The sequence below is a fragment of the Heterodontus francisci genome, chromosome 38 (genome assembly GCF_036365525.1).
Source record: "Heterodontus francisci isolate sHetFra1 chromosome 38, sHetFra1.hap1, whole genome shotgun sequence".
Taxonomy (NCBI): domain Eukaryota; kingdom Metazoa; phylum Chordata; class Chondrichthyes; order Heterodontiformes; family Heterodontidae; genus Heterodontus; species Heterodontus francisci.
In genome coordinates, this window is record NC_090408.1 from 46,187,525 (window position 1) to 46,201,648 (window position 14,124).

The following is a 14,124-nucleotide window of genomic DNA, read 5'->3' on the forward strand; positions in this document are numbered from 1 at the left end:
GTCCTGGGGAAAATTGATATCCAGAGAGATTTGGGTGTTCAGGTCCACTGTTCCCTGAAGGTGGCAACGCAGGTAAATAGAGTGGTCAAGAAGGCATACGGCATGCTTTCCTTCATCGGACGGGGCATTGAGTACAAGAGTTGGCAGGTCATGTTACAGTTGTATAGGACTTTGGTTCGGCCACATTTGGAATACTGCGTACAGTTCTGGTCGCCACATTATCAAAAGGATGTGGATGCTTTGGAGAGGGTGCAGAGGAGGTTCACCAGGATGTTGCCTGGTATGGAGGGCGCTAGCTATGAAGAGAGGTTGAGCAGATTAGGATTATTTTCATTAGAAAGACGGAGGTTGAGGGGGGACCTGATTGAGGTGTACAAAATCATGAGAGGTATAGACAGGGTGGATAGCAAGAGGCTTTTTCCCAGAGTGGGGGTTTCAATTACGAGAGGACACGAGTTCAAAGTGAAAGGGGAAAAGTTTAGGGGGGATATGCGTGGAAAGTTCTTTACGCAGAGGGTGGTGGGCACCTGGAACGCATTGCCAGCGGAGGTGGTAGATGCGGGCACGATGGAGTCTTTTAAGATGTATCTAGACAGATACATGAATGGGCAAGAAGAAAAGAGATACAGAACCTTAGAAAATAGGCGACATGTTTAGAGAGAGGATCTGGATCGGCGCAGGCTTGGAGGGCCGAAGGGCCTGTTCCTGTGCTGTAATTATCTTTGTTCTTTGTTCTTTGTTCTTACTAAGTCTCTTCGACTCGCCACACTTTAGCCCCACCTTTATGGCTGCCCGCCAGCTCTGGCGAATGCTGGCAATTGACTCCCACGACTTGTGATCAATGTCACAGGATTTCATGTCGCGTTTGCAGACGTCTTTAAAGCGGAGACATGGACGGCCGGTGGGTCTGATACCAGTGGCGAGCTCGCTGTACAATGTGTCTTTGGGAATCCTGCCATCTTCCATGCGGCTCACATGGCCAAGCCATCTCAAGCGCCGCTGACTCAGTAGTGTGTATAAGCTGGGGATGTTGGCCGCCTCGAGGACTTCTGTGTTGGAGATACGGTCCTGCCACCTGATGCCAAGGATTCTCCAGAGGCAGCGAAGATGGGATGAATTGAGACGCCGCTCTTGGCTGACATACGTTGTCCAGGCCTCGCTGCCATAGAGCAAGGTACTGAGGACACAGGCTTGATACACTCGGACTTTTGTGTACTATTGTACTTTATTTAATTAGTTAGGGTTTAATGTTTTGAAATGTTACTCAACAATTACTTGTAGCTATATTAAGTAGTTTAACTAGTTAAGCTATAAATTTAATATATTAATGATATCTCTTCGGTCCTAGTTTAAACTACTACCCTAGTTTAGAGGGAAAAAACCTGTAAAACTCACCAACCAATCACCAACCTGCTTACATAAATAATGCATCTAGACCTCAGCTTTCATCCCCTGTCTTGACTGCTCCATCTTCCCTCCACTGTGCCGAATTCCCCCTCTCACCAAATTCCCGAGTTAAGTACTCTGGAGATGCTTACTCCATTGAAGTAGACAGAATTCCGCGTGACTTCCAAATTTGATTACTTCAATCTCTCCTGGGCTTTCAATTCCCATCGCTACAAAGTTCAGTGCATCAAAACTCTGCTGCCTGTATCCTATTCCACAAAAGTTCATCTCTATCTTCTTCCCTTACATCGGCTCTTGGTGCCCTGATGTCTCATTTAAAATTCTTATCCTTGTTATAGTGTCATTACAGCACAGAAGGAGGGTATTCAGCCCATCGCGTTCATGCTGACTCTCTGTAGAGCTATCCCATCAGTCCCATTACCCCACTCTATCCCCATAATCCTTGACGTTTATTTCCCTCAAGCGCCCATCTTTTTAAATCATTCATTGTCTCCGCCTCCAAGACCCTCATAGGCAGCGAGTTCCAGGTCATTACCACTCGCTGTGTAAAAAGGTTCTTCCTCACATCCCCCTTGCATCTCCTGCACAAAATCTTAAATCTCTGTCCCCCTAGTCCTTATACCATCAGCTAATGAGAACAGCTTTTCTTGGTCTACCTTACCTAAATCTATCATAATTTTGTACACCTCTACCAAATCTTCCCCAATTCCATTTGCTCCAAGGAGAACAACCCCAGCTTCTCCAACCTAACTTTGTAGCTAAACTCCCTCATCCCTGGAATCATTCTGGTAAATCTCCTCTGCACCCTGTTTTCAAATCTCTCCAGGACCTAATCCCTCCCAATCTCTGAAACCTTCTCCATCTTAAAAAAATGACCCCCACCCACCCCCCCACCCCCTGGCTCCCCCATCCATCCCGAACTCTCCAATCTTCTAACTATCCTGTAGTGCATCCCCCTGTTCACTGCACCATTAGTGACTGCGCCCTCAGCTACTCAGACCCCGTGTCCTGAAGGGTATTAGCTATAAAGATTACATAGATAGGGAGGGAAGAGGCCCTGAAGGGATAAAAGAACAAATAAGACAATGTTAAGTTTAAATAAATAGGGGTTCTTACCAGAAGTACTTGTCAGGTGGTGGATTACATAGAACCTTGCAGCAGAAAGTTACACTTTGCCCTTCATGCCTGACTTTGCTTACCGGCTGTTTCCTGATATATGGCTTTTCTGCATTGGACAAAGATCAAGATTTAGCAAAATCAAACCATCCCAACAGGTTGCATATGCTCTTGGAGTGATTGTATCCTATGCTGCTGATTATATTAATTGTGTCCTGGTTATGTAGGTTACCCCAAGTGATCTTGCACTCATCGGAAACATTATGTTTCTTCCAGCCCCTCCCCTGGCCTCATTGCTGGAACCCTTGCAACATCTCACCTCAAAGGAGCAGCCCTCCTGTATGGGGCTAGATTGTGAGTGTTAAAAGGTTCTCAACAATATCTATTGGAAACCAATCAAGACAGCGAGGGGACAGGGAGGGAGGAGGCATGGGAGGAGAACTGAGGGGTAGATATGGAGAGAGTACTTGGGAGGGATGGGTGATGTGAGGAGTGGGGCCAGAGTGGGGAGGGGAGAGGGTGAAGTAGAGGCCTGTTACCTGACCCGAACCCGACAGGACCCAATGACATGTGTTGGGTTTGGCTCGGGTCGGGCCGAGTCCAGATCGAGTCAGGTCGGGTCAGGCCGGACACACACGGTAAGTGCTCTGTTGGTAAGTATTAAAAATAAAAAAAAACTTAGCTGAGCTGGGAGTCCGGGACGAAACGGAGTCGGTGCAGTGAACAAGTGACGGCACTATGACATCACCACTCATGCGCTGCAGTTTCCTGCAAGTTCAGTGTCAGGAAGGTAAGTAAAGGGATGGTTGGGTCAGGTTCGGGTCAGGTCAAGTAGTGGTGGGTTTGGGTTGGGCGGGTTCTGGGCAAAATTGGAGGGACTCGGGCCGGGTCGGGCTCAGGCCCGATGTGGTTCAGGGTGGGTTCGGGTTGGGTTCTTTGTCCTGACCTAAAGCAGGCCTCTAGGGTGAAAGTGTGTGGAAAGTGCAGGGAGGGGTCAGGGGGAGAGAGAATCCAGCAAATGAACAATGAAAGGACCTCACTGACATGTATTGTGTTGTCCCCTGGCAGCTGAACAGATGGACAGCTCACCAGTAGTCGGGAGGAAAGGCCAGCAGCAAGAGCCCCCCAACCAGGCCAGTGGACCCTCAAGAACAATCCTGGCCATTGGCCATTGGACAGGCTGTGATCAGGAGGGGGTCAAAAGGCTGCAAATGGGTCTGAGGGAGGTTGAATACTTCCTGGGGGCTGTGAGGGAGGGTCTGGTCGGGGTCAGGGGGGTCGGGGGGGGTGTGAGGGACAGTCTGGAGGGGTGTGAGGGAGGGCATGAGGGGGTGTATGGGAGGGTCTGGGGGGTGAGGGGGTGAGGGAGGGTCTGGGGAGGTATGAAGGAGGATGTTGGTGGGTGCGAGGGAGGGTCTGGGGGAGTGCGAGGGAGGGTGTGAGGGAGGGTGTGGTGGGGTGTGAGGGAGAGTGTGGTGGGGTGTGAGATCAGGAGGGCTGGGCGGTGGGTGACCAGCTACTAGCTCCCGCCTCCCTATCTCTGTCGGGTTTCCTGAGCTCTGCTTCCATTTTAGGAGCCTGATTTAAATTTGTTAATGAAACCTCCCACTCTCCACCTGAGATACTCAAATGCCCCGATATCCAATTTTGTAAAGAGGGCGAAGGGTATGGTGTGGTGTGTTGGGGTTGTGCGCCTCATATTTATCTCTTTAAATTTGTTTAATATCAGGGGCAATGTTTTAGGAAACTCTAGAAATTCATTGCTTTTACACCTTGAGCTGTCTTGCCTCTTTCAGTTTATGAGGAAAAACCCCTCTCCCTCTTTATTGGTTTAAAATCCTTTCTACGGCTGAATTTATCCTTTCCACTAGGAGTTTGGTTGCAGCTCAGTTCACATGCAGCCACTTCCAGCGGTACAGCTCCTTCCTGTCCCAGTACTGGTACCAGTTTCCTTTGAAGTGGAATGGCTCCTTCCCATCACCAATCTTTCAGCCACACGTTCACTTTACTGAATGTTTGTCCCTCTACCAATTACCATGTAGCTCTGGGAACACTATCACCTACAAGTTCCCTCCAAGTCACACACCATCCTGACTTGGAACTATATCGCTGTTCCTTCACTGTCACTGGGTCAAAATCCTGGAACTCCCTTCCTAACAGCACTGTGGGTGTACCTACGCCACATGGACTGCAGCGGTTCAAGAAGGCAGCTCACCACCACCTTCTCGAGGGCAATTAGGGATGGACAATAAATGCTCTCCTAGCCAGCGATACGCACATCCCATGAATGAATAAAAAAAGTCCTGGCACTAGGTCGGCAACACGCCCAACAGGACTCTTAATCATTGCTGCAGAGGATGCTGTCGATCCCCCTGATTATTGGCTCCCTGTAACAACCTTTCTACTCTTCTCCTCCTCTGCCAACCCCTTAAATTGCCTCCTGCTCCACATTGCCTTGATTTGCATTTTGGTTATCCAACCTACAGTCTTTTTCTTTATCCCCATAGATAGCAAATACATCCTACCCATTGGACTGGACCAGATTCTATAGTTCCTCCTTCCCTGCTGACTGTCAGTTACCATCCTCTTTCTGTACCTGCTTTTCTCTCTACATAGAGTGACTACAAAATTGAGGGCTATGTAATAATGTGGAGTTACAGTATTATTGGGTATGTATTGAAAGTGCATGTAATGTGACATGTGAAATGAGGAAGAGTATTAAAAAGGAGTATGTTACAATGAAGGGTTGTAATATGTGGAATGTATATTATTTTTGGGTATCTAATAATGAAGTTCAGTGTAATTTGTGAAACTTTTAATTTGAGTGATAATCATTACCAGATCTCTTAAGTTTCACTTCAATCGTAGACATTTTGCTGTTGTTTACACTCAGTGTGACAACTGCAGTTCCATAATAAGCCTTCTTAATTTTTAAAGCTGTTTTGCCATCAGGGCAAAGGCCAGGAATCCTGAACTTTCCCTTCGTATCACAGACTGTCAGGACTTTGTCTGAGTTTCCCCAAAGGTGGACAGTTGCCTTGGAGGCAGGAGCGCCATCTTGAAGATGTACAGAACCATAGAGTAGATGCTCTTCGCACATGCATCGACTACACTCCGCATTTACACGACCCATAGTGCATCTGAGTTCACAACCTGCAACACAGCATTCAAAGCTGGATATATTCAATTCACACACAGTTTAAATACAAAAGGATCAACATGTTCAAGAACAAAGAAAATACTATATTTTCTTCTGCCGACAGAAAAATATTGGGATGAATTTTGTTCTGTCCTAGGAGGCAGACATGGAGGCAGAGGGGCCCACCACCATGGGGGGACATCACCAGGTAAAACCTGGCAGCCTGCTAGTGGGGTCGGGGATTCTTCCTTTGGGGGCAATCCAGGGCCCCTGGAAAGCCTCCCCCAGTGGCAATTGTCGTCCCCCAGGATGACATCCCCATCCTTACTGACAATTCCCCCACCCCATCGCCAGGGCCTGTCTCAATGACCCCAGCAACCCGACCTGCTCACCTGTCCCGGGGTTTTCTCTCCTGTATACTGGCAGTGGCCACTGCTCCTGGTGGCTTTGCCAGCCTCCCAATTGGCCGACAGCTCTGGAGGTGGGAGCTCATCCCTAAAAGGACGGTGTCCCCAACACTGGGTAGTTAATGGGCGGCCTGCCGTTATATACCTATGGGGGTCCGGTAGAGGGGCAAGGCGGCTTCTAACCCGCCTCTAGCCCATTGCCGGGACCCCCATTGCCAAAATAAAATCTGGCACAATGATTTCAGCAAATTAAGATATCTGCTCATTTAGAATATTCAGCTCCTTTGAAGAGTTTATTTGTATGGAGATATTCATTGCACATTCATCCCTTCAAGAGGGAGTAGGTGAAACAGGTCAATGGCCTGCTGCAATAGAGAGGGATGAGTGTTTAATCTTTCCAGCTGAGTGTTAAGCTTTGCCAAAGCAGTGGGGAAATTGACACAAGGGCTCCTGTCAGATAATCTCAATGGAATGAAATCAGTGGCTGTAGGTGGGAAAGAGGGAAATCTGCCCCAGGTCAATGTTCCCTCTAAAGTGCGCAGATGCACGGCCACAAAGCAATCTGCAACATACTGCACAGTCAAACAAACAAGCCCCACACAACCAAAGTTCCGTTTAATATGTATGCAAGCGTGCATTGCAATCTTATAAGGGCCACACAGTACAACAAACAGGCTGTGCACTCTGGAGTCTGCACTCTCCAATACAGCAACATCTCACAGGCTTTCTCTTGCATGCGGGAACCTGTGCAGTGGGCCGACTGCTTCACTGGGATCTGCAGAAGATCCAGGGCCCAGTGCAATGGGGGAAATCTATCTGCCTGGCATGAACCCCATCCCCATCTCTCAGCCTCCTGACCTTCCCCCATCAGAGCACTGTGGAACATGGAAGTCACAAGGCTGCCAGGAACAAACTTATGAGGTGCAGAAAGCTGATGTTCTCTGCCAGTATTACCCTGCTGTCTCAGGCCCAGGAACCTTCTGCAGACTATGAACAGCCTCCATGGTACAGAGCCTCCAGTGCACTGAGCCTTCAATGTATAGACCCCCAGTGTGATGACCCCTGAGAGCCAATCAGAATTAAATGCAGGTCTTGGCAGAAAGAGAAATGCAAAATTAGAAGAACTCAAAGCATTTCCAAGCTCCAGAAATCACTAAAAACAATTCACATTTTTCTAGCTGCCAAACCCCTCACTTCACTTCGATCAGCTGTTCCTGCAGTTGGTGCAACTCATTGAACTTACCCAGCGTGTATTAGTTGTGCAAATCTAGGAAACTTGCACCTACTGTGTAATTCACCTCAATCTGAAATTCACACATGAACCAGAAAGGAATCGGTGGGCAGAATGTAGGAAGGTTGAAAAAAAAGGAGGAAACTTGGGTGAAGTTACTTAAAAGCTTCACAAGTGGCAGAAATGACTTCCATCCAAATTTCCATCCTAAAATAATTTCCTGCAGCTTTCTTGCAGGTTAATACATCTATAAGACAAGGAAATTCACCCCAACATGTTTTAAAACTGACAAATAAATACATGGGCAATGACAAATTTGATATGTTTTGACAATTTCCATGTGTTCTTAAGAGAATTAAGAGATGGGAGGGTAAGTTGAAAATTCAAACTGTTTTTCAGTGGAATTCTGGAATATAATGGAAAGAATTAATCTACCGTTTGACTTTGCAAACAAAATAATCTGATTGGAATTTCATCTCAAAATGATATTACAAGTTACTACTTTGGGAATGAGATTTATTTTTCATGCCTGCATTAGAGTAAAGATGAGTGAATCAGATATTACCAGCTTGCTGCTCCTCCTCGCTACTTTTCATTGGAATGTTGAGTGACCTGGTGGCAGTTGAAGGAGTAACTGTGATCAGAATACAAATAGGAAAATTATCAATCATCACAAAGTAATTAGTGGCCAATAAAGAAGCAAACTTGTGCAGTGTTAGGGATAGGTAATGCCCAGAGTGACAAGTATAGGCTCTGTGGGCCATCAGCAGCAGAAGAATTGTATTCAACCACAAGCTGTAACCTCAGGGCCCAGCATATCTCTCACTCTACCACTAATATCAAGCCAGGGGACCAACCTTGGTTCAATGAAGAGTGTAGGAGAGCATTCCAGGAGCAGCACCAGGCATACCTTAAAATGAGAGGCCAGCCTGGTGAAGTTACAACACAGACTACATGCATGCTATAGACAAAGCTAAGCAATCCCACAACCAACAGATCAGACTGAAACTCTGCAGTCCAGTCATATCCAGTCGTGAATGGTGGTGGACAATTAAACAACTAACTGGAGGAGGAGGATCCACAAACATCCCCATCCTCAATGACAGGGGAAGCCCAGCAGGTCAGTGCAAAAGACAAGGCTGAAGCATTTACATCCATCTTAGGCCGGAAGTGCTGAGTGGATGAACTATTTTGGCCTCCTCCTGAGGTCCGCAGCGTCAAAGAAACCAGTCTTCAGCCAATTTGATTCACTCCATGCGATATCAAGAAATAGCTGAATGCACTGCATACGGCAAAGCCTATGGGCCCTGACAACATCCTGACTGTAGTACTGAAGACTTGTGCTCCTGAACTACTTGGGCCGCTAATGAAGTTGTTCCAGTAGAGCTAGAACACAGGCATCCACCCGACAATGTGGAAAATTGCTCAGGTATGTTCTGTCCACAAAAAGCAGGACAAATCCAATCCGGCCAATTACCACCCCATCAGTCTACTCAATCATCAGCAAAGTAATGGAAGGCATCGTCAACAGTGCTATCAAGTGGCACTTGCCCAGTAATAACCTGCTCAGTGATGTTCAGTTTGGGTTCTGCCAGGGCCACTGAGCTCCAGACCTCATTACAGTCTTGGTCCAGAGTGGAGGTGAGAGTGGCTGACCTTGGCATCAAGGCAGCATTTAACCGAGCGTGGCATCAAGAAGCCCTAGTTAAATTGGAGTCAATGAGTATCGGGGGAAACGCTCCACTAATAAAAACAGCTGGTATTGCAGCATCTGTGGAGAGAAATACAGTGTTTAACATTTCAGGTCTGTGACCTTTCATCAGAACCGCTTGTGTACTGAGTTCTGATTAAAAGTCACAGACCTGAAATGTTAAACTCTTTTTCTCTCCACAGGGGCTGGATTTGAAGCAGCCCTCAACGTCGAAATCTGTGGCGGTGGGAGGAGGGGGGGGGCCTGAAGATGGCTCCAGATGAGGCCCACCAAAGACCTCAATGGCGGCAGGGCCTGGCCTGCTCCTCCAGACGGTGGCGAGGCTCCGTGGTGGCATCACCCCGGCCACTGGGCGACAGGACCACAATCAACACATGCAAATTAATTGAATTAATACATTTACATGTACTCTCCCGTTGTGGAGGGCCCGCCGTGTTGCTCGGCACAGTGGCCGGAACTCGCCTGCCTTCAGATCCTCGTCTGGGGAAACGAGGCATGATGCTGGTGGGAGGGGGCAGGAGGGAAGAGTATCACTGTGGGCGGGTGGGGGGGGAAATGGGGTCAAATAAACATCATGGGTGTAGGGGATGGTGGGAAGGGTTGTACATTAAACTTTGTGCAGTTTGGGGGGAAAGGTTAGATGTTAAAGGAGGTGAAGGGCAAATAGTTAATGTCATTGTTATTGTGGGGGTGGGGGAAGGGCATAATAAATGTTTTTATATAAGTGTATTTGTATAATACACTTGTATTATTTGTATTTGAAAGAAAAAGCTGAAGCATTTGCAACAATCTTCAGCCAGAAGTGCCGAGTTGATGATCCATCTCGGCCTCCTCCTGAAGTCCCCAGCATCACAGATGCCAGACTTCAGCCAATTCGATTCACTCCATGTGATATCAAGAAACGACTGAAGGCACTGGATACTGCAAATGCTATGGGCTCTGACAATATTCCGGCAATAGTACTGAAGGCCTGTGCTCCAGAACTTGCCGCACCCCTAGCCAAGCTGTTCCAGTACAGCTACAACACTGGCATCTACCGTGCAATGTGGAAAATTGCCCAGGTATGTCCTGTACACAAAAAGCAGGACAAGTCCAACCCGGCCAATTACCGCCCCATCAGTCTACTCTCAATCATCAGTAAAGTGATGGAAGGTGTCATCAACAGTGCCATCAAGCAGCACTTGCTTAGCAATAACCTGCTCAGTGATGCTCAGTTTGGGTTCCGCCAGGGCCACTCAGCTCCTGACCTAATTACAGCCTTGGTTCAAACACGGACAAAAGAGCTGAACTCAAGAGGTGAGGTGAGAGTGACTGCCCTTGACATCAAGGCAGCATTTGACCAAGTATGGCATCAAGGAGCCCTAGCAAAACTGAGGTCAATGGGAATCAGGGGGGAAAACCTCTGCTGGCTGGAGTCATACCTAGCGCAAAGAAAGATGGTTGTGGTTGTTGGAGGTCAATCATCTGAGCTCCAGGACATCACTGCAGGAGTTCCTCAGGGTAGTGTCCTAGGCCCAACCATCTTCAACTGCTTCATCAATGACCTTCCTTCAATCATAAGGTCAGAAGTGGGGATGTTCGCGGATGATTGCACAATGTTCAGCACCATTCGTGATTCCTCAGATACTGAAGCAGTCCGTGTAGAAATGCAGCAAGACCTGGACAATATCCAGGCTTGGGCTGATAAGTGGCAAGTAACATTCGCGCCACACAAGTGCCAGGCAATTACCATCTCCAACAAGAGAGAATCTAACCATCTCCCCTTGACATTAAATGGCATTACCATTGCTGAATCCCCCACTATCAACATCCTTGGGGCTACCATTGACCAGAAACTGAACTGGAGTAGCCATATAAATACCGTGGCTACAAGAGCAGGTCAGAGGCTAGGAATCCGGAGGCGGGTAACTCACCTCCTGACTCCCCAAAGCCTGTCCACCATCTACAAGGCACATGTCAGGAGTGTGATGGAATACTCTCCACTTGCCTGGATGGGTGTAGCTCCAACAACACTCAAGAAGCTCGACACCATCCAGGACAAAGCAGCCCACTTGATTGGCACCCCATCTACAAACATTCACTCCCTCCACCACCGACGCACAGTGGTAGCAGTGTGTACCATCTACAAGATGCACTGCAGCAATGCACCAAGGCTCCTTAGACAGCACCTTCCAAACCCGCGATCTCTACCAACTAGAAGGACAAGGGCAGAAAATACATGGGAACACCACCACCTGCAAGTTCCCCTCCAAGTCACACACCATCCTGACTTGGAACTATATCGCCATTCCTTCACTGTCACTGGGTCAAAATCCTGGAACTCCCTTCCTAACAGCACTGTGGATGTACCCACCCCAAATGGACTGCAGCAGTTCAAGAAGGCAGCTCACCACCACCTTCTCAAGGGCAATTAGGGATGGGCAATAAATGCTGGCCTGGCCAGTGATGCCCACATCCCATGAATGAATTAAAAAAAAAATGCCTTTAAAGCACACAGGCAGCTGACGCCATTGCCGAGAAAGGACAGCCCACCCCCTCCATGTGATTGGGGGGTGTGGGGGCGGGCGACGGCCCACTCCGACTATTTAAATGAGCCACCACACTTGAGATTGTGGTGGCTCTTTGGCGTGCAGCCCACACGGGTGGGCCGCCATTTTTGGAGCTCGCTGCTGACATCGGCGGCAAGCTCATAAAATCCAGCCCCAGATGCTGCCAGACTTGCTGATTATTTGCAGCATTTTCTGTTTTTATTTTGGATTTCCAGCATCCGCAGTATTTTGCTTTTGGAAAACTCCACTGATTGGAGTCATACCTTGACAAAAGGAAGACAGTTGTGGTTGTTGCAGACCAATCATCTCGGCTCCAGGATATTGCTGCAGGAGTTCCTTAGGGCAGTGTCTTATGCCCAACCATCTTTAACTTCTTCATCAATGGTCTTCCCTTCATTATAAAAATCAGAAGTAGGGATGTTTGTTGAGGATTGCACAATGTTCAGTACCACATACAGCTCCTCAGATAATGAAGCAGTCCATATCAGCAGGCAGCAAAACCTGAGCAACATTCAGGCTTGAGCTGATAAGTGGCAAGTAATATTCATGCCACACAAGTGCCAGCCAATTACCATCTCCAAGAGAGAAGCTAAGCATCTCTCCTTGAAATTCAATAACATTACCACTCCTGAATTCCCCACCAATAGCATACTGGGAGTTACTATTGACCAGGAACATAACAGGATCAGCCATATAACTACCGTGGCTACAAGAAAAGGTCAAAGACTGGGAATTATGCGGCGAGTAACTCACCTAACTCCCCAAATCCTGTCCACCATCAACAAGACACAAGTCAGGAGTACAATGGAATACTCTCCACTTCCCTGGATGAGGGCAGCTCCAACAACACTCAAGAAGCTCGGCTCCATCCAGGACAAAGCAGTCCGTTTGATCGGCACCCCATCCACCAGCTTAAACACTCACTCCCTCCACCAACAGCACACAGTGGCAGCAGTGTGTACCATCTACAAGATGCACTGCAGCAACCTGCCAAATCTCCTTTGACAGCACCTTCCAAACCCGCAACCTCTACCATCTAGAAGAAGAAAGTAAGCAGATGCATGGGAACACCATCACCTGCAATTTCCCCTCCAAGTCACACACCATCCTGACGTGGAACTATATTGCCATTCCTTCACTGTTGCTGTGTAAAATCATGGAACTCCCTTCCTAACAGCACTGTGGGTGTACCTGCACCAGATGAACTGCAGTGGTTCAAGATGGCAGTTCACCACCACTTTCTTAAGGGAATAAGGGATGGGGAATAAATGCTGGCCTCGCTAGCGATGCCCACATCCCGTGAACAAATAATAAAAAAGAGGGTAAAGACAGGAATGACCAGTGCAGAAAGTAGTCATTGGCATGACCTGTACCAACAATTAATGGTTAGAATGACCAGCTGGTTGAGTGCAGAGCCCAAGATGTTGGTAACTGTTTAGAGTGAAGGGCAGAGATTTAACTGCAGTGCTGATAGGCAGTGGCTACAATAGTTTTAGCTAATGAGTAGTCACTGAAGTGAGAAATGGTGGACATTGACTGACTGGAAGAAGTAGTGTCAGACAGCAGCTGGACCAATGGGGCATCAGTGTTCTTTGACTCCTATTCTAAACTATGTTTGCTATCAGGCTTGTTGTTCTATTTCACCTTCAGACTGTAATGTTCCTTAGAGTGGAAAGTGTCCAGTCATTGCCTGATACACAGACTGGTGAAACTTTTGCCACCAAACACTGAGTTGGATTATTTTGTTTGTTTGTTTCTAAAGACACTTCCTACTTTTCACTTAAATGATTCAATGTCAGGGTGAAGAATCCCTGACTTGTGTGTGTTTCCAGGCAGACACAATGCTGGACTATTCCATATCACACTGGGCTCTATGAAACACTCCTTGAATGAGACAGACACTATGCTGCGCCATTTTATACCTTGCAGCATTGAATTTCATTCCAACCAGAAACATGCACTAATATGCAATTTCCATTCACTTAGGTAGACTCAATAAAAATTTCCCAAAGCCAGATAATTCTGTGTGTGAATTCCTATTTGCTGTTATTGGAAACTTAGAACTCACTATCTACCTTACTCCAGTTAATGCCAGAAAGATGAACCTTCCATCTCCAAGGAATAGAACGCAGTGTTACAGAGCTGAAACAACAATGGTTAATAACAGCTTTTCTTAATTATTCTGTGTCTGCCTTTCCCTTCAACATGATTTCAATGCCTGGACTCCAAAATTGTTTTATTTTCAACTGAGTCATTAAGAACACAAAGGCAACAGTGACATTGTTTTGTCTTTGATTGGAGCTGTCAAATGACACTACTCCGTTTTAGATGCTACCAGCAAAATTCAAATGGAATTACTGTCTTGCTGGAGCATGTGCACGTTGTTGAATAAAATATATAGCAACAAGTCACATCGCATGTTCGAATGGTAAGGAAAGGGAGAGGTGCCATGAAAATTAATGTAAACCCGATTAGTGTCTTAGTTGGCTCCAGCATTGTAAAGGGAAGAGGTGACAAGCAAAATAATTAGAATCTACTGATTGAACATAAGAGCATAAGAAATA

General features: G+C 47.1%; 1 protein-coding gene across 1 annotated transcript in view; it reads right to left on the reverse strand.

Moving 5' to 3' along the window:
- cilp (cartilage intermediate layer protein, nucleotide pyrophosphohydrolase) overlaps positions 1 to 14,124 on the reverse strand; it is a 90,958-nt gene that overhangs the window by 32,650 nt on the left and 44,184 nt on the right. The window contains exons 5-7 of the mRNA XM_068017651.1: positions 7,866 to 7,934; positions 5,362 to 5,676; positions 2,524 to 2,632 (exon numbers count right to left, since the gene is read on the reverse strand). Coding sequence (XP_067873752.1) covers positions 2,524 to 2,632; positions 5,362 to 5,676; positions 7,866 to 7,934 — 493 coding nt within the window. The remainder of the gene's footprint in view (positions 1 to 2,523; positions 2,633 to 5,361; positions 5,677 to 7,865; positions 7,935 to 14,124) is intronic.